The sequence below is a fragment of the Miniopterus natalensis genome, chromosome 14 (genome assembly GCF_054644295.1).
Source record: "Miniopterus natalensis isolate mMinNat1 chromosome 14, mMinNat1.hap1, whole genome shotgun sequence".
Classification (NCBI taxonomy): Eukaryota; Metazoa; Chordata; class Mammalia; order Chiroptera; family Miniopteridae; genus Miniopterus; species Miniopterus natalensis.
Genome location: NC_142094.1, coordinates 4,991,794 through 5,019,187, shown reverse-complemented (window position 1 = coordinate 5,019,187; position 27,394 = coordinate 4,991,794). Strand labels below are relative to the sequence as shown.

General features: G+C 39.0%; 1 protein-coding gene across 4 annotated transcripts in view; it reads right to left on the bottom strand.

Annotated features, from left to right (window-relative positions):
• CCSER2 (coiled-coil serine rich protein 2) overlaps positions 1–27,394 on the bottom strand; it is a 209,619-nt gene that overhangs the window by 100,072 nt on the left and 82,153 nt on the right. For all 4 annotated transcript variants that reach the window (XM_087824241.1, XM_087824243.1, XM_087824242.1 and 1 more), the window contains one exon: positions 7,498–7,588. In XM_087824241.1, coding sequence (XP_087680367.1) covers positions 7,498–7,588 — 91 coding nt within the window. The remainder of the gene's footprint in view (positions 1–7,497; positions 7,589–27,394) is intronic.

The following is a 27,394-nucleotide window of genomic DNA, read 5'->3' as shown; positions in this document are numbered from 1 at the left end:
GTGACCATTATGCCAAAAAAAAAAAAAAATTAGTGGAAAATGAAATTGCAAAAGAAAACTAAATTAAAAAATAACCCAAAGAAGGTTTAAAACTGTGTTTACTTCACGTCTGTATTATACTCATAGACTTGGTTAAGTTCCTTAAGTATTCCTACCTGGTATTAAAGTGTTACTTTAGTTTAAGCAACTCTATATATCTGAGGGATGATCTATATCTACTTTTAAATGTTCTGAATTCATAGTTTTCTTAATTCAGGCAGATAAAAATCACTCACTCCCCACACAAGAAATTCTGTTACATTACTTGATATATAATTAGCACATCAACACAGCGCACACAGAGTAACGAGTAGCAAGCAAACCAAGCAAATAGGTCAGGAGATAGTGTTAAATACTGTGGGAAATCACATGCAGAAATTGATGTGCTGCTTTTCTGTTTGCTAAAGGTGTTGGTATACACATAGCCTTCAAATTAAAGCACCTTTACTGAACCATGAATTCAAACATGGGCATCATGGCAAATAAGTACTAGAAACAAACAGTTGTGATGACTACAAAGATGACTGGTAGAAATGAAGACAGAGGGGGCTTACTTCTCAGAGATATAACTGCACCACGACTCTGTGGGAAGGCCCTGCTTATACATCTATCTAAGGTACCCATCAAGTATATTCACTTATAAAATGCTATTAAGAAGATAACATGAAATAACATCAGTGGTGGTTTCTTAGAAAAGGTTAATGAGAGTTCTCGAATGGAATTAAAGAAATAATATAGAAGAAAAAAAAATGAAAGCAACTAAAATTACAAAATGGAGATAAATCAAAACCAGTTTCCAGAGCCAATGAGGAAACAGGACAAATGAGTAGGGCAAGAAGCGGATCCCTCTGCATGTGTGATGCCACAGGAGGCAACGGGGCCAACCTAAACGCATTCTAGTTTGGAAAACTTTTAACCCACCATGCTGATCAGAACTATCTATACTCAGGAGACTGGGCCCTAACTATGGGTTTAGGACCATAGAACAAAGGCCTTCTGAATGTTTCCAGCTCCAAATGTAAAAGGAAGCAGATTTAATATGTTTGTTTTTTGTTTGTTCATCTTTACTATGAATAGGAGACAGAGAGAGAATACCAGGTCTTTACCCTCTGAAGAGGACCTAAGACAGCTAACTGAAAGGGGTGGCACCTAGGGATGCTTATTTCTAACATGCATCACAGCAACTTCTTCTGATTTGATAAAGGAACAAAATATGACACCAAAAGTTACCTAGATTATTTCTCTGGTAGCTTGTCCTAAGAAGGTCATGGAAAACACAGGTAGTATTTCCATCTGTGACTAAATTGGCTATGAAGATAGTGGGAAGAAATTACACATCACAAAGCCTGATCCCGGCTAGGCGTGGCTCAGCGGTTGAGCGGCAACCTAGGATCCAGGCGATCGGGATTCAATTCCCCGTCAGGGCACATGCGGGGGTTGCGGGCTTGATCCCGTCAGGGGCCTGTAGGAGGCAGCTGACCAGTGACTCTCTCATCATTGATGTTTCTATCTCTCTCTCCCTCTCCCTTCTTCTCTCTGAAATCAATATATATTTTTTAAAAAACAACAAAAAAATCCACAAAGCCTAAAAAACATGTACTTTGCAGGTTTTACAATCTCATCAGGAAAGCTTTTAACTGAAATTTGGCTTGAAATTAAAAGGCTTATGTAAAATAAAAAAATCACAAACCTTGTTATTACTAAACACAATTAGTACTCAAAAATACAAATAAATTTCCAGAAGAAAATACCGTAATAACTAGAAAGTGGTCAAAGACAATACTATTAATCTCATATGACTATACCTCAATAAAAAGTTTAGCAAAAATGTGGCTTTAAGAAAAATAACATGAAACACGTGCAATTTAATAGACACCTTAATTTGGTGGGGTGGGATTCAGGAAGGAATTAGATATCTTTTTCAACACAGGTAAGTTTAAAACCAGAGTGAGTAGAGGAAACAGCACATATAAGGGACACATGATATAAATTTTGTAAGCGTAAGCATTACTCTGTGAATGTGCCAAATGCTAGGCTTTAATCTGTAGGCAATGAGGGACTATTAGAAGCTCTTAAGCAAGAGGATAAGGGAACACAGCTGTGTTCTTGATAGAACTGTGAAACTCCGAGGTACCCGGTGGGGAGAGACCCTCTAAGCAGGGCTCCTGGTGGCTAACTGGGATCAACTTCTAAAAAACAGAGCCCAGCAGCCATTTCTACGCACCGGCCTTTCTCACGAAGTGCCTCCAGGGAGAAGCCTGCGCTGAACCGCCCCCCCCTCCGCCCCCGCTCCCTGAGCCGCCTCGTAAAGGTTTCCCCGAGTCCTATCCAGCCAATAGAGCAGAGGCTCACCCCATCCAATCAGAGCTGTGCAGCTCCGGCCAATCAGAGCTGCTCTGCATTGACCAATCAGGACAGTGCCTACTGGACCAATCAAATTTGGAGGATTTGGAGTCCTGTCTGCAGGAGGACAATCTAATCAGAGAGCAGACGTGGGGACTCCTGTCGTCTAAGCCAGCTCCCCTCTGGCCCCCGGAGAGGACGTCCCCTTTTCACCTGGGGCTGAAGATGGCACCTGCCTGGCAGAGCTGGAACACCAATGTCCCCTCAGGGCGGAGCAGAGCTGTCCAGCCTGAGGCCTGGCCCCAGAGCTGCTCCAGAGCTGCGCTGGACCAGCACGAGGTGTTCCCTAGCCATACTCTTTCACAGCCATGCTGTATCACAACTGAGGAGTTTTGCACTGAATAAAGTTTCCTTCTTCACTGCACCTCAAATTGGGGATTCCTGTTGGCCTTGAATTGGCGCCAATGACCATCAGTTGACAACATAAAACTATTCATTTAGGAGACACTTCAGGACAAAACAAGAACAAATCTCAAATACCTAATGGTCTCCCAAAATAAATTAAGATTCTAAAATTGTTTCCTTCAGAGAATCCTGATCAAGGTAAAAGAAAAATATAAAATAATTAAAACAATTTATGTTTTACATTCTTCCAAATTGCAACTCAACCCAAAAGTTCTTCCTCCTTTTACTTCTTCCCTCACTCTACGCTCCTCTCTCTTTCTCTGTCCAATTTCTCCCCTGACCTGTTCACCTTCCCCCAAAGCTGGCCAGAAACCTCAAAAACTCAATACATTTTAAAAGTTAAATGTCTTTCACAAGAGGGGATAAAACCCCTTAAGGTTCTTTTTAAGACTTGATATCTCATTCTGAGCTGAGAGCCCCATATGGCTACACATTTTCCAAGGTCCAAACAAGATTGGGAGAAATTTGCAGAGTAATTTAGAATAGTGTTAGGAATTGATAATCCAGAGCTCCCAGGTCTGTATCAATAAATTCATACATTAGAGGGAACTCCAGTTGCAAAAAATAGAATGGAAAAGCTCTATGTGAAGAATTGAAGGTAACTTAGGAGCCTATGACTGATCATGTAGAGGAGGAAAAAGTTTTGTCAACTCTCTTAGGGTCTGAAATTTAAACTGACAAGACAACAGGAGAAAAGCAAACGAATATATTTAACATAATACATGACATGGCCCCTCATAAGGAAATAAAGACCCAAAGAAACCATTAGGCCTGGGTATGTCTACGCTGGGTTTGATGGAAGACTGGGTAGTCATGAAGGACTATGGCTGGTTAAGGAGCATTAGATAATCGTAGTAAATGGGGAAACTTATCAAGGCCTGTTTTTTAGGGTTCGCCTTGGTGTCCCTTTGTCTTCAGAGAACAGGATGCATAGGGAGGCCACTCTCATAGGAGGGCTTTATGACCAGTTTCAGGGAAGAAGGGCAAAGAGGGAAGGAGGTCAGGTTGATGACCTCCTTTTGCCTTCTTCTTAAATTCTTTCAGCTTAAAATATTCAAAATGCCAAGCTGCCATGTTTGGGGGTAGTGTATCCTGAACTCAATTACACACAAAAAACAAAAGAAGTTAGAAAAGGTCTTTCCGAGGCTATCAACAAAGTATTTTTTGTGAACACAAACTGGTTACTTCTGCTCCATAAGTAAAGATAAATCCACTGCAAACTTCAAGGATAGACTAATATAATTAGATAACATTCAAGAGTAGATTCTGAAAGAGATGTGGCCCTATCTTTCACCTCACTTTCCAGGAAAGATTTTAAGGCAGAAATACTGTAATAGACTCACTGCCAGACTTCCAGTGCTTGGAAAGAACATTAGAAAAAAGCAGAATAAGACTCAGAATAAAATAATGTCCTTCACATACAACAACTAGATGTCTCCACCACACTCGGTTTAACAATGGAGGAAGAAATCTCTGAATACATCTATAGATACTACACATAGCAGGGCATTCGAAAAGTAAGTGTCCTATATTGCATTAAAAAATAAACTAGAAAAAGTTAAGTGGATGATGAGTCCAAGTGCTCTGAGGCAGAAATCAAGCATCCCGTTTCTGGTTTTACCCTTAAACTCAAAGATAACTTCTCTAAATACTAAAGGACAGCCTTGCGAATGTTTTATTGATACAGATGCTACAATGCCAACCTACTACTTCTACATAACCTCTCCTGTGTCATCAAACCACTAAGGTGTGAATATCTCTAATCTCTCTCAAACTGTTCTCAAATTCTACCCCATAACTAAGAAACTTTTGACCAACAAACATTCTTTCCTCCTCTGTATTACCACGTACGATGACTTAATAGGTAATGATTTACCACACAAATGCAATTGCCAGATAAATATTCTCATCACTTCTTCCTTGAAATCACAGAAAAGTGCCCTGTTCATAATGAAGTCACGGTGAACAACTTCAGACTGAAGGATCTCCATGAGGTGTGTCTTCTTGTTGGCAAAAATTCTACCTATATTGGCAGAGTAAGTGGGCTGCACCCATGAAAGTTCGGAGTGACCCATCCAAAAACTTAACCCAAATTTGCCTAATAGCTTCAAAAAGCAGAATCTAAAGGTACTAAAAACATAGTCCAAAGTATATTAGAAGACTCTTTAAACATTGTACCAGTCTTCAAAACATTCCTGTTCTCCCAATCAAAAAACTCGGTGAGTATGGTGTCCCTCAGGACCTCAGAGCTATAAAGACCAGTCATTACATACTTCCTTGCAGTACCAAACCTAAACACTATTTATCTTTGGTGCCTCTGAAAGCAACATATTTTATTTATTTTTTTAATATATCTTTATTGATTTCGGAGAGAGGAAGGGAGAGGGAGAGAGAGTTGAAACATCAATGATGAGAGTCATTGATCGAATCCTCCTGCACACCCCTGACTGGGAATCGAGCCCCCGTAACCCAGGCATATGCCCTGACAGGGAATTGAACCGCAATCTCCTGGATCCTAGGTCGATGCTCAACCATCGAGCCACGCCCAGCCGGAAGAAAGCAACATACTTTAGATCCGAGTTCTGCTTTCTTTAGTGTCCATTAGCTCAAAATAGTCAATACTTGTTTGGCTTCTAGGAAAATCTGTAATACACATAAGTTATACCTCAGGAATTCCCTTGAACTTTTCATAAGTCCCCAACCAAGACCTCAAAGCTTTAAAGCTCCCTGTGATTCCACTTTTATCTAATACGTGGATAACTTTTTGTTGTGCTCAAAAGATGAGGCAGGCTCTAAGACTGACACCATCTTTACTTCCTGGTATAGCTAAGAAACGGTATAAGGTTTCCAAAGAGAAGTGGTTATAATTCTGTCAAAGTAAAATGCATTATTTAGGATGTGATTTATTCCAAGGAGGTAAATGCCTTGCTCCTCAATACCAGCCCTTAAAACTTCACATTAAATATCCTGGACCATGAAGTCATTGTTTTTCCCCCTATAATTTTCAATGCTTTATGTTTTTCCTCTGTGTTCTACAATATTTTTCTACTTGACCTTCCAGGCCACTAACTCAGATTTCAACAACAGCTATTCTTTTTGTCATCTACTGAACTGTTCTGTGGGAAAATCTTCTTCTATAGCTTTAGCAAGTACTGTGCTGCAACTGAGTCTCTCCCTAAGTGCTCTCATTATTATCTCCTTGGGCCACTCTAATTCTGGGAGTTCTGCTGTTTTTCCTCTTTTTCTTCCTGGGTGTTCGCTGCAGTTTTTCTTTCTCAGTTGACTGGAACTCAGCTTTGGTTGCTAGAGTATCCCATGTGACAGCAAAACCACAAGAAGGTGCAACAGTCTCTATCCCAGTGGTAGAGTAGATCCTGTTGTCAGTTCATCACTCCCTCATTTAACAGGATTATACATTTAATGTCCTCTGTTGCAGAGCATCTCACTGTAAATAGTGTGGACCTCCCAGTCCCACTAGTGTAGAATCAACAGTGTGCTCAGTGAAGACTTTAAGAGATGACTTATGCATGTTTCTGCTCAACCTGTTGTCCTACCATCTGCATGGGAGAAACCTGCTCCAAGAAGTCCTGGCCTCAAAGTGAAAAGCAACTAGACATGAATTCAATCCCATAGCCTAAGAGGTCCCAACTAACCCCCAGATACAGGAATGAGAAGTAAATATCTATTTTGAAAACCACTGAGAGTTTAAGATTGATTGTTACAGAGTATCCTGGCAGAAAAACAACAAAAACCAAGCCTGATCAGTATGACAAATGTGAGCAACAGGTTTAGTACTTCAGTGACACACTAAAACGAACACCTGCCCTCTCTGAAATATCCTTGCATTCTTCTAGCATCACATATTAAAAAAAACTTCACCACCCTTTTTTTGGTTTGCCCCTGGTCCCTAGGAGGCCTGAGAGACCAGGCACATGCTGACTGACAGGGAACCCACAGATCTTGGGGCCCATTCCTCTTCCCAAGAGGGTCACCATTCCAACCCCTGTCCCAGGGGCTTTCCTAGGCTGGTCTCTGGTCCTTGATCAGTCTTTAGGACAGAAAATCCTACAAATGCTGTGTCTGTGGGGGCAAGAGCACGCAGGCCCCTATTGCATGTGGATTATCTAAAACTCCACTCCAGCAGTTACTGGGGTCCACACAGGAAGACAGACTGAACTTGGGAATTAAAAGGGCAGAATGATTTATTCAGGTCACAATTTTCCCAGAATTAATATTTTAAAAATATTTATCAACTTAATGATTTTCTACTGATATTTCACAAATCAAATGTTATCTGTCTCTCTAAATGTATTTCTTCTTGGAATCAAAATGAGAAAAAGGGAGGAAAGATTGGATATGTATATATGGAAAAAAAAGGCCAAATCCTATCTACCACTTATTTTATGCTATAGATATACAATATTATTGGATCATACAGAATTATATCTAAGATCTACCTACAAAAACCAGATTTTAAACATTTAAATAAATTTGCAATGAACCTATTTAACATCACTTAAGACTGACTCTGAGTCTAAAAAGTCTTCCTCCGTTGAGATTAGGAAGTCTGTAAATAACAAATATCAAATTGGCTTATAGTCAAGTAACTCAACTATATGCCTCTGAAGGTTCAATATTATCCCCACTTACCATTTTCAAGAGATGCATCCTCAGGCAGATCCACATCAAGCATAAGGTCATCATCCTCCAGGTCACATGATTCAAGATTATTCAGAATATCCTGTGAACGAAAGCAGTAAAAATGCTATAACCTAGCTCAAGGATGTTCGTAATCATCAGCTATAAAAACATGACTATATGATGAAATGAATTTACTCAATGTTTGTGCTGTAAGAATAGCTTCAGAAATAAAATTTCTTAAATAAAAAAACAGACTCAACTGGTTTACCTGATTAAGCTATTTGTAACATCCTTCCCCAAATCTTCCTCCCCACCAGATTCTTTATTTTTATTTTGGAAAACTTATACACTGAAAGATATTGTTCTAAGCACTTTACAAATGTTCATTTATTTATTTTTCAACATAACCCTATGATTTCATGACTAGTACAATTCCAATATTATATATGATACTGCTGCCTTGGCATCCATTCTGTGTGGCCAAGCAGCCTGCAGGGGCCTTGAACTCAAACTAACCTCTCCCATGAGCACATGCCCTAGATAACAGCCCTTGAAGTCACAAATGATGTCCCCAGCAGCCCTTGTGAGCAACAGTATCGCACCTCAACAAGGCCTTCCCCTTGTGCAACCCTTGGATAAGACTCCCATGGAACTTAGCAAAACCCTGCTCTTTTGGGTTTGAATTCACCCAACCAGCCTAAGCCCAGGAACCCTAAAAAACTTCAGCCACAGACACTAATAAAGGCAAGTGCCCCAGGTCCTGCCATTCTCTCTGTCTGTGCCTATAGGGGCTTTCAAGGCAGGCTGTGTATTTCTTCTAGGACCTGTAATAAACATCTCTTTCAGTTTTCCTTGTGGTCTGTTGTTGAATTGGGGTTCACCATCCAACAACCCAGAGTTCTACTTAACAAACGTTAATTTAACAAAGTCACCACAACCCTCCAGGGCTATTTGTCTCCTCTCAGACAGATCCTTTACAGTATGGTAATTGCCCAAGTGCCAGGAGAATACATCGGATGGATATCTAAGTTTGGCAAGTCAGAGACAACCTAAGACAAAGCCAAGTAAAAGGTAATCAAAAGAAAAAGCAAATGTGGCCTCTAGAACATAAAACAGGAGAATTCTGCATTAACCGTATGGTAAGGGCAAGGAAGCAAAAATCATAACCTATTCCATGTGTTAGGAAAACATTTTTAAAGGACAGGAAGCAAATACTTTAAACTTTGAGGGCAAAGTTTAAAACTGAGTATATTATGTAGGTACATATATTATCATCTAAAATGTAACCACTTGAAATGTAAAAAAACATAATTGGGAGGCTGTGAAAAAAGCAGATGGTTGGGCAAATTTGGCTCAACATAGTTTGCTGACCTGTTCTATTCAAATAACTGCAATAGCTCATTAACACTCACTATGAACTGAATGTTCATCCCACCCCCACCCCAAATTCATATGTTGAAGCCCTAACATCCAAATAAGATCATGAAGGTGAGGACCCCATGATGGGACCTTAGTGTCCTTATAAGAGGAAAAAAAGACCAGAGCATACTCTCTCTTCCCCAGTCACAGGAGGATACAGTGAGAAGGCAGCTGTCTGCATGCCAGGATATGCCCTTACCAGGAAGTGAATTTGCCAATAGCTTTATATTGGACTTCCAGCCTCCAGAACTGTGAGAAGTACATGTCTATTGTTTAAGCCACTCAGTCTACGGTATTTTGTTATAGTAGCCTAAGCTGACTAAGGCAATACTAAAACACAGCGCATAAGGGGAAGAACAACATGGGTTTGAACGCATGGGTTTATGCGAAAGGAACAATACGAAAAGGAAATTAAGGGAACTACTCTATTTATAATAATATGCAAAAGAATAAAGTACAGTTGACCCCTGAACAAAGCAGGTTCAAACTGCATGAATCTACTTATACATGATCTTTAAATATCTGTGTTTAACACATTTATACATTGGAATCCTACTTAGCTGTAAAAAAGGAGGAACTCTTACCCTTTGGGACAGTATGGATGGACCTGGAGATTATTATGATGAGTAAAATAAGCGAGTCAGAAAGACAAATATCACATGATCTCACTTATATGTGGAATTCAATGAACAAAATAAACTGAAACAAAATAGGACCAGAGAGGCATGGATACATGGAAAAGATTGACAGATCTCAGTGGGGGGAGGGTGGCTGGAAGAGATTAACTGAAGAACTTATATGCATATATGCATAGCCCATGGATGAACACAACAATATGGTGAAAGACTGGGGGGCAGGCAGGCAGGGGTTCCGTGGAGGGGGGAATAGGAAGGTAAAATGGGGGACACATCTATAATAACATCAACAATTAAAAAAATAAAGTTAAAAAAAAATCTCTTTAAGTGGACCCATGCAGTTCACGTTGTTCAGGGTCAACTGTATTTTCTTTTTTTTTAAATATATCTTTATTGATTTCAGAGAGGAAAGGAGAGGGAGAGAGAGAGATAGAAACATCAATGATGAAAGAGAGTCATTGATCAAGCCCGCAACCCGGGCATGTGCCCTGACTGGGAATCGAACCCCAATCGCCTGGATCCTAGGTCGACGCTCAATCGCTGAGCCATGTCCGGCCGGGCTCAACTGTATTTTCAATCTGCAGTTGGGAATCTGTATGGGAAGGGCTGACTTAAGTTACACACGAATTTTGACTGTAAGCGTGGTCAGTACCCCAAATACCCACGTTGTTCAAGGGTCAACTGTACCTAGAATAAATTTAACTAAGAAGGTAAAAGACATATACACTAAAAACTACAAAATGTTATTGGAAAAAAAACACACGAAAGAAGACCTAAATAAATGAGAAGGCATTCTGTGTTCATGGACTGGAAGAATTAATGATGTTAATATAGTTACTATACAATGTAACTATATTTTCAATGCAATCTTTTTCAAAATTCGAATGGCCTTTGTTGCAAAAATGGAAAAGCTGATCCTAAAATTCACATGGAAGGGTAAGGAAACCCAAATACCAAAAACAGTACTGAAGAAATTTGGAGGAACTCATACTTCTTGATTTCAAAATTTTCCCTGGTGGTCAAGTAATCAAAACCATTGATTACAGATTACTAGAATAATTGAAACATTGTGCCTCTGGCAAAAGGACAGACATACAGATCAATAGACCACAACTGAGAGAACAGAAATAAACATATACATCTATGGCCAACTGATTGTTGACAACTGTGCCAGTATTAATAAAGAAAGAACTGTCTCTTCAACAAACAGTGCTAAGAGGGTGATATCCACATGAAAAAGAATGAAGCTGGACCATTACTTCACACCATATATAAAAACTAACACAAAATGGATCAACGACCTAAATATGAGAAATAAAACCAAGCATAGGGGTAAACCTTCATTACTAGATTTGGACATGAATTCTTAGATATGACATCAAGAGCAAAAGCAATGAAAGAAAAAATAAATCTGACTTCATCAAAATTAAAAACTTATGTACATTAAAGGACATTACCAATAAAGTGAAAAGATAACCACAGAATGGAAGACCATTTGTACGTAACATATTTATCTGATAAGAGTCTATTATCCAGAATATATAAAATCACAAATAACCCAATTTTTCTGAAAAAAGGGCAAAGAACTTGAATAGACATGTCTCTGAAAAAGATATACAAATAACCAACAAGCACATGAAAAGATGTTCAATGTCATTATTCCTTTGGGAAATGTAGGTCAAAACTACAATAAAATACTACTTATAATCCAGTAGGATGGCAATAATTTTAAAAAAAACAAAAACACAACAAAACATAAGCCAGAAAAATGAGTGTTGTCAAAGATATAAAGAAATTGGAAGCCTATACATTGCTGGTGGAAATGTTAAATGACTCAGCTACTATAGAAAGCAGTTTGGTGATGCCTCAGAAAGTTAAACAGAATTACTACCTACCTAACCCTGCAATTTCACTCCAAGATAATACACTCCTCAAAAATTTAAAGCAGGTAGTCAAACAAACATATATACACGCATGTTCACAGCAGCTCTATTTACAATAGCCAAAAGGTAGATACAACCCATAGGTAAAAGCCCTCCCCCTTAACCAGACCAGTTACCATGATCTGGTTAAGGGGGATATTTAGTAGATGAATATCCCAATCATCTTAAAGCCAATTCAGCATGGCTTGCTATCATCAAATGTACAGCCACTTCATCTGGGGGTTCTAAACAGCATTTACAGGAGAAAGAAGTCCCTCTTCTCAGGTAAACAAACCTCACAGCAGCTTTTATCCAGTCCACCAGGCTACCTGATCCCTTGGGAATAAACTGCTGTGTATCAACATATGTGATTGTTCTATAGGAGTTGTGGGTGCGATATCAACCCAAACATTCTCTTCCATTCTGTAACATTCAAAACCAAAGATACTGCCCCTAAATTAGTCAGTTTCACATCCATTTTAGTAAAGGTTTTTCAGAAAACTGATGATACCAACCTACAAAATGAGACAGCTCCTTGGCCCTATGACTCCTGGTTTCAGCAGTTTCTTGGTTTTGCCCTTTCCCCAAAGGGACTACTGTTGCATTCCTAACAGAAGCCTCCACTAAGAGGTCATAACACTACTGTCTGTTGTCCTAGAATAATCTTTCCCATTGGGGGTAGGCTTTAAGGCTATTAGTTGTAGTTCAAACTGACTGAAATCTAAGCCAGACCCAGCATCAAGATCAGCCCCAGCATTCTCAATTACTTTCATTTTAGCTATTACAGGTAATAATAACCAAGGTAGTCTATATTTAGTTTGTTTCTTATTATTCTGCATCTCCTTATATACCCAGTGAGCCATCTCATTGGGAGCTGGATCTACTACCATTTCTAAATTCCATTCCACAAGTTTTGCCTTTAGTAATGAATCACAGCACAGCTGCAGTTTCATATCATGAGTGACTAGATAGCCATCCAAGAATCAAAAATTCCTCAACCCCTACCCTTGCATCCTTTCTCTTCCCAAACTATAAGTTTCAGTGAGTCAGAGTTGATCTAATGACTTCTGACACTAACCACCCAGAGTTAGGACAAATTTCACAGGTGAAAGGCACAATCTTCCACAAGACTGACTTTAATTCAGATACCACCAGCCACAGCTCAAGCATACCCAGGCCCTGCACTTCTGACCAACTAGCTACAAATTTGGAGAGGTTTCTACTACTCCCTCAGGTTCAATAATTCACTAGAACACACAAAACTCAGGAAAGGAATACACTTATTTGATTAGTTTTATTATAGGAAAAAAAAGGTATAAGTCACAAACAGCCAAAAGAAGAGACATATAGGGTAAGGTCTGAGATAGTCCCAAATGTGAAGCTTCCATGTTCTCTCCCTGTGAAGTCAGAATAGGTCATCTATTTGGCACACTAATAAGAGTATTAACCAGGAATGCTCACCTAGTATTCAGTGTCCAGAGTTTTTATAGAAGTTGCAATACACAGGCATGGCTGATTGAATCATTGGCCTCAGGATACAGCCTACTCCATCTGCTCCCCAAGAGTCAGATTAATATCACATGACTCAACACCTCAACCCTCTAATTACATGTTTGCTTTCCCTTGTGGGGCCTACCCTCATCCTGAGTCACCTCATTAGCATAAACTATAAGGGCCCACTATGAACAAAAACACTCCTATCACTTGGGAAATTCCAAAGATGTAGAGGCTCCCACACAGGAGCTGGGAACAACAGCAGCTAATGTTTTGTTACACAACACAAGACTTACTATAAGACCAGAAAAGACAGTAAGTAAGACAGCATGTTATTGGCAAAAGAACAGACACTTAGATCAATGGAACAGAACAGCAAGCTCAGAAGTAAACCTGCACAAATACATTCAACTGATTCTGACAAAGAAGCAAAGGCAATTCAGTGCAGAAAAAACCTTTCCAACAAATAGTACTGAAACTCCTACACAAAATTAGAGTTGACCCTTGAACAACACAGGTTTGAACTGCACTAGTCCACCTAAATGCAGATTTTTTCAATAAAAACTGTAAATTTATTTTCTCTTTGTTATGATTTTAACATTTTCTTTTCTCTAGTTTACTTTCTTGTTAGAATATAGTATACAATATAGATAACATACAAAATACATGTTAATCGATTATCTGTATTACCTACAAGGCTTTCAAGTCAATTTAGTAGTTAAGTTTTGGGGGAGTCAAAATACACAGATTTTCAACTGCGTGCAGTGTTGGTACCCCAACACCTGCGTTGCTCAAGGGTCAACTATTCATGCAAAAGAACTAACTCAAACACAGTTGTTACACAAAATTAACTCAAAATGAATCACAGAAATATAAAATACAAGACTGTAAAATTCTTGAAGTAAAAAAACTGTATGACCTTGGGTTTGTTGATGAATTTTTAACTACATCAATAGCATGACATGTGAAAGAAAAAATTGATAAGTTGGAATTTACTAAAACTTCCGCTCTGTAAAAGACACTTTTAAGTGAATAAAAGGACAAGTCCCAGACTGGGGGGAAAATGTTTCAAAAGCCCTAGCCAGTTTGGCTCAGTGATTAGAGTGTTGGCCCTCTGACTGAAGGGTCTTGGGTTCGATTCCAGTCAAGAACATGTACCTTGGTTGCAGGCTCAAGCCCCGTCCTGGGTCGGGCACACTCGGGAGGCAACCAATCAATGTGTCTCTCTCACATGGGTGTTTCTCTCTCTCTCACTCTCTCCCCTCTCTTTGGTTCTCTCTGAAAAGCAATGGAAAAAATATCCTGGGGTGAGGACTAAAAATACATGTATATTCGCAAAATACATATCTGATAAAAGACATCCAAAAAAAAACAAAAACACTTAAAACTCAACAAGAAATCACTGAAAAAATGAACAAAGATCTATACTGACACTTCATCAAAGACATACAGATGACAAATAAGCACATCAAAATATGTTCAGCATCACGAGTCATTAGGAAACTTGTTATTAGAAAATTTAAGAAGACAGTGAGTAGCACTGTGAACTTATTAGAATGCCCAAAATCCAAAATGCTGACAGAGGTTCAACTGCCAGTGAGGATGTAGAGCAACTAGAACTCTCTCTCACTGCTAGCGGGAATGCAAAACGGAACCACTGCTTTGCAAAACAGTTTGGCAGTTTCCTAGAAGGCTAAACAGACTTACCACATGATCAAGCAATCTCACTCTTTGGTATTTTCCCAAGTGAGTTGAAAGTCTGTGTCCACAGAAATACATGCATGTGAATATTAATGGAAGCTTTATTAATAATGGCTAAAAACTGGAATCAACCAACATGTCCTTTGATAGCTGAATGGATAAACAAACTGTGGTAGATCCATACAATGTCACATTATTTATCAATAAAAAATGAGGTATCAAGCCAAAAAAACACATGGATGAATGTTAAATGATTGCCAAATCAAAGAACCCAGTAAGAAAAAAGTTATATGATGTATGATTTCAATTATATAACATTCTTTAAAAGGTAAAACTACAGAGATAGGCTAAAGATCAACACTTGCCAGGGGGCTCTGGCCGGTCTGGCTCAGTGATTAGAGCATGAGCCTGTGGACTGAAGGGTCCTGGGTTTGATTCTCGCCAAGGGTACAGACCTCAGTTGCAGGCTCGGTCCCCAGCCTCTGTCAGGGCACATGCAAAAGGCAACCAATTGATGTGTCTCTGTCACATTGATGTTTCTCTCCCTCCCTTCCTTTCACTCTCTCTGCAAAGCAATGGAAAAAATATCCTGGGGTGAGGATTAAAAATATATATTTGCCAGGGGGTCACTGAGGGGAGGGATAAATAGATGAAGTATAGGAAACATCCTAGGATGTTGAAACTATTCTTTATGATACTGTAATGGTAAATAAAAGTCATTAAGCATTCGTCAAAATCCACTGAACTTTACAGCAATAAGAATAAACTTTAATGCATACAAAAATTTTAAAAATATTTTAGGAGGTCAGTGTCCTTGAAGGGAATGCAGAAAGACAAAAGTTTAAATGTATTACAAATATATTAGACAACCTCACTGCAGGGGTGAGGGAAACAAAATGCTGACATAAGTAACTTTGGAAATGGAGTCCATAAGACTAAAGGAAAAAGAATTCTATGTAAGAACTGTACTTTGATTGATGAAGGTGTTTCCTGTGGAGATATAAATTAATAATTCTGAAGTGACTGTACCCATATACTGGAACTGAACAATTAAATGGACAGCTCGTGGTAAGCGGCAGGTTCCTTACTAAGTGAGTGGGGAGTTACAAACGAGCAAGGGGAAGAAGCAAGGATGGTGCAGGTAGTAATGGATCAGAGTCATAGAAACTGTATATGAACTCACGTTTAGCTTGAAATACAAGTGCTTACATACAGAAATATTTATGGATACATGTATATACATTCACACAGGAATAGTATATAAGCATATATCTCCCTGCTCTCTCAGCTGGCAGAACCTAGAAGCACACCTCATATCTAATTTTGGTTTCTAATACCATTCTCCAATCAAAGGAACCAGGGCTCTTTAAAGAAATAGCAGAATCTATGACTGAGGCAGAAAATATACAAGATGAGCCTAGAGCATCTTGCAGTGTCAGAAAACTTTTTAAAAAGTGCTCAAAAACAAAATAACAAAAAAACAATGATAAGGGTATGATTAAAAACAAAAATATGAAATATAAAAGTCCATACTGATATAAAGAAATTATTAAATAGGGGGGAAAAGACAAATCCCTTTCAGTCTTAAAGCAGAAATGCAAATAATTTATGTAGACACTCCACCCATAAAGAGGTAGAGCAACATTAGCCACTCTTTAAGTATGGACTACTCAAGGTGACATTTCACGAAGAGTACATAAAGGATGGAAAGAGAGAAAGAGCAACTTTATTGTCAAACCTGACAGACATTACCTGAAGCCAAATGATCAGAGTTAACATCAAATGATAAGTCATATTGATAGTATATACCCTTGATATAATGTGGAGAGAGTGCATTTTACCTCTGTGGCCTTCCTTCCAAAAATACATTATCCCAGTCTAATCATAAGAAAAGAATCAGACAAATCCCATTTGGGAAATATTCTACAAACTATTTAACTAGTACTCCTCATACCTACCAAGGCCATCAAAAAGAATATATGAAGAACTCATATAACGTCACAAAAGGAAGATAAACAATCAACTAAAAAATGGGCAGAGAACTTGAATAGACACTTCTCCAAAGAGGACATACAGATGGACAAGACAGATGAAAAAATGCTCAATGTTGCTAATCATCAGAGAGATGCAAATTAAAACCACAATGAGGTATCACTTCACACCTGTCAGAATGGCTCCATCAACAAATCAACAAAGAACAAGTGCTGGCGAGGGTGTGGAGAAAGGGGAATCTAGTACACTGCTGGTGGGAATGCAGACTGGTACAGCCACTGTGGAAAGCAGTGTGGAGTTTCCTCAAAAACTTAAAAATGAAACTGCCATTTGACCCAGTGATCCCACTTCTAGGAATATATCCTAAGGAATCTGAAACACCAATCACAAAGAACTTATGCATCCCTATGTTCATAGTAGCACAATTTACAATACCTAGGATCTGGAAACAGCCCAAGTGCCCATCAGTAGATGAGTGGAAAAAAAAGCTGTGGATATTTACACCATGGATACCATGTAGCTGTAAAGAAGAAGGATCTCGTACCCTTTGAGACAGAATGGAGGGACCTGGAGAATATTATGCTAAGCAAGATAAGCCAGGCAAAGAAAGACAAGTATCACATGATCTCACTCATATGTGGAATCTAAAGAACTTAATAAACTGATGAACAGAATAGATTCAATGACATGGAAGCATGGATCAGACTGAGGAACCTCAGAGGGAAGAGGGGAGGGGAAGGAAGAGATTAGCCAAAGAACTTACATGCATATCACAGACACAGACAATAGTGTGGTGAAGGCCTGAGGAGGGGGTGGGAACAGAGTGGAGGGGGTCAATGGGGGGAAAAGGGGAGACATCTGTAATACTTTCAACAATAAAGATAAATTTTTAAATAATTTAGTTTAAAAAGTAAAAAATATTAAAAGAAACTGAGAAACTGTCACAATCAAGAGAACTCTAAGGAGACATGACTACTAACTAATATATTATCCTGAATGGGATCCTAGAACAGAAAAAGAGGAGAAAAATTGATAATATCTGAATAATATGGAATTTAAGTAATGAGATCAATATTGTTTCATTAATGTGACAAATGTACTGTATTAACATATGCCACAAATAGGGGAAACTGGATGTGGGGTATACAGGAACTCTCTATACTATCTCTGCAATAATTTTGTAAATCTAAAACTGTTCTAAAATAAAAATTTACTAAAAAAAAACAAAAAACATTTATTCAGTTCTTAATGACATTAAGATATTACTGTTAATTTTTACATTTACAATCATGAAACTGTAACTATGTCTTAATAACAGTACTTACCTGTTAGTCAGACATTGAGAAGTAACTATTAGTAGGACATTCATATCTACCTAAGTGTATAAGTAAACATTTACATGTTAGTATTTTATGACATTTAAATCTGGATGATGTCTAAGACTTGCTCAAATTAATCTCAGTGTGGGAAAGGAGTGGATGAATAGGGATATAAAGGATTATAGGCTATGATTTGATCATTGTTAAAGTTGAGTAATTAATTAATATAATGAACCCCAAGACTCTAGGTTTGAGTATGTTTGAGATTTTCTACAAAGAGTTCAGTAACTGCATGACTTAAGAATTTAACAAAAAGGGCCAGAAAATAAACTTCAGGAAACCTCTCTAAAAGACAAAGGACCAAAAAAAAAGGCAAAAAAGCAAAAGTTTTAAAAAATGAACAGAAATAGGAGAGAAAAGAGGCTCACATGAGATATAATAACCAACTATTAGAACTTCTAGAAAAGCAACATAGAAACAATGGATGGAATAAAATAATCAAAACAAAACAAGAAGAAAAGAAAGAAAAAGAAAACTTTCAGATTTTACAAGGATAAAGGCGCAAACTCCTCACTTAAGATGGGTTCAGAAATGGCATTTCCTTCTTTACAAGTATTACCTCGGAGGTGCCCACACACAGGTAGTGAGTGAAAGTAAATCCGGACTCACACCCAAGCCCAGTAACTTCCGACCCAGCCCTCTTCCTTGTTTCCTACTCCCATCAGGATGTCAAAAGTCCCTGCCCCGAGCAACTTCAGATATAGTGTTGCTGAGACCCTTCCTGGAAAAAAGGCTGAGGCAGTCAGTCCAACCCTGCAGGAAACTCAAATAGCCAGTATTACATACAGAAGAAATGTCTTCAAAACAGAGCTGGTTCCAACACCAAGAGTATAGAACGGGTTTTGTTGATGTGTCTACACAGATTCTTTACAAAGAACACCCTATGAAACAGAAACCTTCACAAGAGGACTTGAGCTGTAGCTTAAATGTTCATAATTTATCTTTTGCTCTCAGGAAATGATCATCTTAGATTCTCCTCCACTCTTCCCAGGACCAAATCTACCTTAACACTTAGACCTTAAAAATATACACAAAGCATGTAAGGTCACAAACCTAAGAGCTCCAGAGGAAGAAAAGACTATTTGTCGTTTCATTTTGGGGTTTCCATGCTGCAATTATGGCTTCTCACAAAATACTTTAAAAATTATACTGCAGGCTCTGGCCAAGTAGCTCAGTTGGTTAGATCATCATCCTGATACACCAAGGTTATGATTCAATCCCCAGTCAGGGCACATATAAGAATTAACCAATGAATGCACAAATAAAGTGGAACAAATCAATGTTTCTCTCTCTCGCTATCTCTCTCTCCATTCCCCTCCTAAAATAAATAAATAAAAATGTTTTTAAAAATCTACTGCAGTAAAAATAGGAATTCCAGAGAAATGAAATAATTTTCCTGATTTTAAGAAAAGAATCCCTGTGAACTCTGAGGACTAACAGCTCCTGGGGGTTAGCTGGGCTCAAAAATAAAATAAAATAAAATAAATAAAATAAATAAATAAAATAAAAAATAAAATAAAATATAAAATAAGCAGAGCCTGGCAGCCATTTCTGCACAGAGACCTCTCATGCAAACAGCACTTCAGGGAGAAGCCACTGATGAACTGCCTGCATCTGCATTGAACTGCATGACTGCTCCCGTTTCTGCCACCTGAACCAGCCCTCATAAAGGGTTCCTGGAATCCTATTTCAATCCATAGTGCTAAGGCTTCCCCCTTCCATTGGAGCTGTGCAGCTCTGACCAATCAGAGTGGATCTGTCCTGCCCAAGGAGGGACCAGAGGCAGGGACTTCTGTCTATACCAGCCAGCTCCCCTGTGGCTGGAAGAGCACACTTTCCACAGCAGCCTGACTACTGCTATTCCTCAGCTGGAGCTGAAACAATGAAGAAGTCTCCCAGAATGGAGCAGACCATGGTGGTCCTAACCACCAAGGAGCGGAGCTGCCTAGCTGCAGAGCTGTTTTCACAGCAGTCCCTGTAGTACAAGCTGCAGCACTATCAAGCTGTTCCACAGCTGTGCTGTATTACAGTCAAGCTGTTGGCACTGAATAAAGATGTCTTCTTCACCGCACCCCAGACTGGGGATTCATGTTGGCATTTGAGTTGGTGTCAACAACCATCGGTTGACCTGTGAATGGCAGGTTACATGGCAAAAAAGGAATTAAGGTTGCTGATAGAATTATGGTTGCGACTAAACTGACCTAAAAATTGGAATATCATCGTGGATTATAGGATGGGTCCAATGTAATCCCTCCCTAGAGTAGAAGAGGGAGGGAAAAAAGAGAGGAAGAATGGTCAAGGAGACGCAGTGATGCCTGGCTTTAAAGACAAAGGGGCAGGAGTGACTCAACAGCAGCTGCTAGAGCCTGGTAAAGGTAAGGAAGGGGAATCTCCCCTAGACCTTCCACAGGAAATGCAGCCGTGCTGACACTCTTATTTTAGCCCACTGACACCTGCGTCTGACTCTAATCTATAAAACTCTAAGATAAAAAATTAGTATTGTTATAAGTCACTAGGTTTGTGGTAATTTGTTACAACAGCAAGGGAAAACTAATATATGGTTTCCCTAAATTCTATAATTAGACTTATCTCTGTTTCTTCTGTTTAAAATCCAATCCTACTCCTACTGCTTGTACTTTTTTTTTTTAATATATCTTTACTGATTTTAGAGAGAGATAGAAACATCATTGATGAGAGTCATTGATGGGCTGCCTCCTGCACACCTCCTACTAGGGATCAAGCTCGAAACCTGGGCACGTGCCCTGACCCGGAATTGAACCACTATCTCCTGGATCATAGGTTGATGCTCAACTGCTGAGCCACACCGGCTGGGTTGCCTATACTTTTTATAATTTAAATATTTGTTCCCTCCTTTATGTGGTACTTCCCGATGGCCTGCACTGGAAATAGGACAACACATAAGCACATTAGCACCTAAACAGGAAGGAGAGGAAAGTCAGTGTGTGATCTTGTTTGGGGCTGCAGTAGCCGCAGATAAACCCTCCTTGCCCTACCAGACTTGTAATGGTGTGTACCTCAGCAATAAGCCCATCAGGTTCTGCTGGACTTCACTTAAACCTTTTTAAAATTTACTTTAGCCTTTATAGATTTCAGATGAATAATTTTAGCTACACTGATTAAAATGGTGGATGGCGGATTTTAATTAACATGTTGTCAAGAGTTTAGCTAAGCTACGCATGGTATTGCTGCCTTGGCATGCATTTTCTTTGGCCAGGCAGCCCATGAGGGCCTGAAACTGACAATAAAGCCCTAGATAACAGTCTGCGTCACAAATAAATGTAAGTTCCCTGTCTCCCAGGACCTTCCCCTTGTGAGACCCTTAGATAAAATCCCCCAAGCAGCTGACCAAAATCCTGCTCCTGGTTTAAACTGACCCATCCAGCCTTGGCACCGAGCCCACAAACCACTCACATAAAGGTATGTGCCCCAGGCCTTACCACTCTCTCTGCCTGTACCCTGCCTTAACCTTCCCATGTGGCCACCTGAGGTGTCTGGTGTGTTTCTTCCAGGACCTGTAAATAGTAAACCTCTACCTCAATTTCTCTTGTGATCTTCTGGATCACCATCCAACACACTAGGGGTCTACCTGATCGAATGTTGATGTTTATTAAATTGAAGTGCCAGAAAAATTAATGTATTTCATGGCCCTAACTCCTTCGCTAGCCTGGTTTTCCTTCCTTTAGACTCTATTTCTATACCTGAACCAGTCAATCTCCAGTGCATCAGCGAACGCCAATTTAGCTGAAATCAGATCTATTACAAATTACATCAAATGGAGTTTCAGAAATATTCTTTTTAAAAGCTTTTTTTGTTTATTTCATTACACTGCAGAAGTTCACTTCTTAAAGGGCAATGTACACTATTGGGGGGAAGTGGTGATAATAAAAACATTATTAATATATTATAGTAACCTCATAGATTAATTATAGCATTTAAGATTTGCTAGTAAGTTTTGGATAAGAGTGGAAGGTGACTGAAATGTTCTAAGAAAAGACAACATCAGGAGTAACAACCACCAGACTGTAATACTGAGTAGCATTTTCATATACAGAAGTTTCTAAACAATTGAATAGGAGCTGGTATGGACATAGGGTAAAAACTTTCCCTTATGGGGGAACAAAAGGGACATCTGTAATACTTTCAACAATAAAGAAACTTAAAAAAACAACTTTCCTTTATTTAAATTATAAAAACAAATATGCACTAGTAAAGTTTATAATTGTACAATATTAGAAATAATCTTAACATCCATTGTTGGAAGAGTAATTGAATGAACACTTTATTTCTAGAAAATGTAGTAGTATATAGTGGTAAAAACACACACAAAAAAAACTGGGAAGATCTCTATGAAGTGCTATGAAGTAAATCAGTAATTTAAATGAACCATGGCAGTGGGGGAGAGAAACCTCAAAATGAAATATAAACAAGTAGCAAATGAAACTAAAAGGATTACAAATACGTAACCACCACAGGATGGGAACTAAAAGAACTCACCTAGATAAACGTCATTTGTCTTTCCAGCTCAAGATGCAAGATTTTTCTTCCTTTCCAACTTCTTAATTCCCTATGTTTGTCTTCAACACTTCACCTCACACTTTATACCCTGAGTAGTGCTGATAGTCCTCTAGCACATCATGATTTTGTGATAACTCCATGCCACTGCACATGCTTTCTTTATGCCCAAAATGCTCACCTTCCCTTTTCCCTGGCTAGCTGGTGAACTTTTTATTCTCTGAAATTCAACTCAGGTGTCACTTCCTCTTTAAAACCTTCTGAACACACACACAATTAAACCTCCCTTCTGCATTATTTCAGGATCATGTGCACATTAACCACAGAATGCATACCACTTATAAAGCTATATGATAATACACACACATACTAGACTATGAATCCACTAAGGACAAAGACAGCCTTACCCACATCAGTATCTTCTCCACTTAACAGCATGCCTGCCACACAGTGGAAGCTCAATAATTCCTGAATTAAACTCCATATTATAATAGACTTAATCTATAGGAAACAATATAGAGTGAAGGAAAGGGTCACAACAACTACATTTGATAAATTTAAACATTTTTTCAAACATAAAAGTTAAATTAATTGGGCAAAAAGAAGTTATGCTAATAATTAAATGCCTATGGGAGATTCATTAGTTTGGGGTGAAAAATATGACTTAAGAAAAATTTAGTTCCCTCATGTCATTCTATCTCTTATCTGTAAAATAATTAAATTGAATTAAATCCCATCTCTGCTATTCTGTATCAGTTTGAGATTTTAATTTACCTATATTATGATGGTCTCAACTTCCTGTAAGCTGTTCCTCCACTATCAAATGTGATACTAACATCACATTTTTATTTACCTTTACCTTGCTATCATGACACGCGGTACCTTACACACTTCCTTTGTAAATAGGTTATGTCACAATGTGTATGGGAAAAAATGGAACAGTATTAAATAGTACCTTTAGTTTAAGTGTTTCTATTTATTTTGAATGAAATGGCACCCATTTCAATAAGTATGTATGTACTGCATCCTTACTTAGTGCCAGAAACCTAAAAGAGATAATGAAATACCAACTACACTCAACACCTGCAGTACGAACTAGAGATGAAAAGCAACCGGAGAGGTAAGTATGAAGTGAAAACAGACCATGGAGAGTCAGTCAAAAGGCGTTTAGATTCAACATCACAAGGACTCGAAAAGTGAACAGGAAAGCAATGGGTCACACTGCAACTCAGGGTGGTCCGGGCAGAAAAAGGGAAGCACAGCACCAGCCTTAACTTCTGAAAGCGAGGCAGTGACATGTTTTCCCCTACAGTCAGCAAATAGCAGAACTTTGTCAGTTGTACCCTCAGCCCATTTTCAAAACTGCCCACCCCTCTAATCTCCACTCTGCCACCACCTGAGTCCAAGCCACTACAATCCCTCACTGGAGCAGTAGCTTCCAGCATTCCTATCTAGTTTCCTTCTAATTCAATCTGCATACAGAGGATTTTTTAAATATAAATCCAAGTATGTCCCTTTCTAGCTTAAAATCCTCTAACAGCTTCCCTTCAATTTTTTTGGATAAAGATCCAAATCCTTTGAGCTCCATAAAGCTCTTTACAGCAGCCTCCTCTCCTGCCACTCCTCCCTGCTGGGTCAATACTCATTCTATGCTGATGTTCTCAGAGTTCCTCAAATACTCCATGATCTCAAGGCCTTTCCACATGCAATTTACTAAAACATATAACATTCTTCCAATTACATATTCTTTTTACATGCTGTATCCCTAGGCCAACTTAGCTTAAATATCATTTCCTGAAAAAGCTTTATCTAACACCCACCCAGACCAGGTTTTCAAATGATATTCTTTCACACTTTGTAATTCTCCTCTGTAGCACTTTCCCTAATTATCAACTGACGATAAGTAGTTAAAGAGTTAAATAGTTCAACTACATCTGCCCAATCAGAATATAAGCACCACTGATTAGTGACACTGAGCATCTTTTCATATGTCTACTGACCATCTATATGCCCTTAGGAGCAATGCCTATACACATGCTCTGCCAATTTTTTAATTGGATTTTGTGTTGTTTTAGTATTAAGTTATATGAGTTATTTACAAGTTTTGGATATTAACCCCTTATCAGATGTATCAATAGCAGATATCTTCATCCATTCAGTAGGAGGTCTTTTTGTTTCATTGATGGTTTCCTTTGCTGTGCAAAAACTTTAGTTTGATGTAGTCCCATCTGTTTATTTTTTCTTCTGTTTCCCTTGCCCAAGGAAATATATCACAAAAAGTATTACTAAGAGCAATGTCAGAGAGTTTACTGTCTATGTTTTCTTTTAGGAGTTTTATAGTTTCTGAAAAATGCAAGTTAAAACCACAATGAGATATCACCTCACAGCTGTCAGAATGGCTACCATCAATAAATGCACAAACAACAAGTACTGGTGAGGATGTGGAGAAAAGGAAACCCTGTGTACTATTGGTGGGATTGCAAATTAGTGCAGCCACTATTGAAAACTGTGCGGAGAGGTTCCCGAAAAAATTAAAAATATAACCACCTATGACCCAGCAATTCCACTTCTCATATTTAGCCAAAGAAATCCAAAACAGTAATTTGAAAATATATATGCACCACTATCTTCACTGCAGAGTTATTTACAATAGCCAAGCTACGGAAGCAACCCATGTGCCCATCAAGAGACGAGTGGATAAAGAAGATGCATGTGGTGCATATATACAATGGAATATGACTCAGCCTTAAAAAGAATGAAATCTTACTATTTATGACAGTATGGATTGACCTAGAGGGTATCATGCTAAGTGAAATAAGTCAGACAGAGAAAGACAAATGCCATATGATTTCACTTATATGTGGAATCTAAAAAATAAAATAAATAAACAAAAAAAATAGAAACAAGACTCATAGATACAGAGAATAAACTGATGGTTGCCAGACAGGAGGAGATAGGGGGTCTGAGCAAAAAAGGTAAAGGGATTAAGAAGTACAAATTGGTGGTTATGAAATAGTCAGGGGAGGTAAAGTACAGAATAGGGAATCTAGACCTTAATATTGTAATAACTATGTACGGTGCTAGGTGAGTACTAGACTTAACAGGGAGGGAATCACTTCGTAAATGATATCTGTCTAACCACTATGCTGTACACCTGCAACTAATATAAAATACTGAATGTCAACTGTAATTGAAAAGTAAAAATTTGAAAAAAGTTTTAAAAAAAGAAGCAACACTAAAACAGCAGCTGTGGAGCCTGAGAAATATTATGGCTACAAAAGTTGCCCTGGAGGAAAGAGGGGTCTCAACCCCATGCCAGGACCCCCCCACCTTGTAGCTGTCTTGATCACTGTATCCCCAATGCCCTGCACATAATAGTAGTTGCTCAAATATGCTGAATGGATTGATGGGTGCCTTCTACTGGGGACCAGTAGAATGGTACTAGGAATTACAACAAAGAGAAAACGGAATGCCTAAAGAGTTTACATATATGTATATTTGGTTTAGAAAATTAATTTCTGAATCTTTTAAAATTATGTGCAGTGTTCTAATGTAGGGATCAGCAAACTTTTCCTTAAATGTCAACGAATAAATATTTTAGGTTTGTGGGCAATACAGTCTCTGTTGCAACTGCTCAGTCCTGCCACAGTAGCATGAAATCAGCCAACGACTGTATGTAAATTAAAGGGCATGGCTGTGTTCCAGTAAAACTTTATTCACAAAAAAGAGGAGGGCAGCCTACAGGCTGTAGTTTATTGTTAATAAATCCCTGTTATTTAGAAAGGAGATAGAAATTAAACAAATGCAAAAGTTTTTTAAATCTCTTTTTGGAGAGTCCAAGATGACTGAGGAGTAGGTAAAAGGAAAACACACCTCTTTCTGGTGCCAACCTGGAGTTACAGCTAAAATTTGTAGCAATCAACCTGAATGAACAAAAGGATACCTGAACAGGAGTATTATATCCAAGGGCTGAAAAAAAAGAAGCTACACAGAGACTAGTAAGAAGGGTGGAGACGTGCAAAAGGCTGGTCCCTGCACCCAGGCGCAGTGTCTGTGAAGGCTGAGAAATATTGTGGTTGTGAAAGTCGCCCTGGAGGAAAGAAAGGTCTCAACCCCATGCCAGGACCCCCAACCCAGAGCACCAGGCCAGGAAGAAGAGCCTGCAGAGCATCTTACAGTCGAAATAAGTGGGGACTTTGTCCACTGGAAAGGGAGGGAGTCTGCTGGGATCCTGGGTGATCTCCTCAAGGGCCAAAGCACAGGGGCTCTCTCTCGGGCACTCACCCAGAGTTCTGGCACAGGGAAGGAGACTCAGGGCATACTGAAGCAATAAAGAGAGGATCTGGGTGCCACAGCTCTGAAGGTAGACTTCTGAGATCCCAGTTCCGAGTCAACAACCCACATGGTCCCCAGACGCCATCTCCCAGGATCCATCCCTTCTATTCTTACAGCACCAGCTGGAATAAGTGCATAAGCCTGTTCTCCAAATAGTGGCAACACTACCCTGCCAAGCTCGAGTTTGGCATGAAGGGCTGTTGGTTGGACCCAACAGGGACCTGAAATACGCTCTTTCTCTGGACAAACTGTAGACAGACTTTTAGATGATCATTGAACTGAGTGGCTCTGGAACAAAGGCCAATCTTTCTCCCTTCCCACGAGTTAGACAGCTGCCACCCCCAATGGAAGACTCCCTTGTCAGGGTCTCAGGCAACAGGCAGCTAAAGATGTAGGGAGAAGATGTATACTGTGGCCCTGGGCCACCCCCAACAAAGGGCTGCCTAGATTTGCATTTCCAAATTCTGCTGGCACTGGCCTGCCAAGGGCAGTTCCA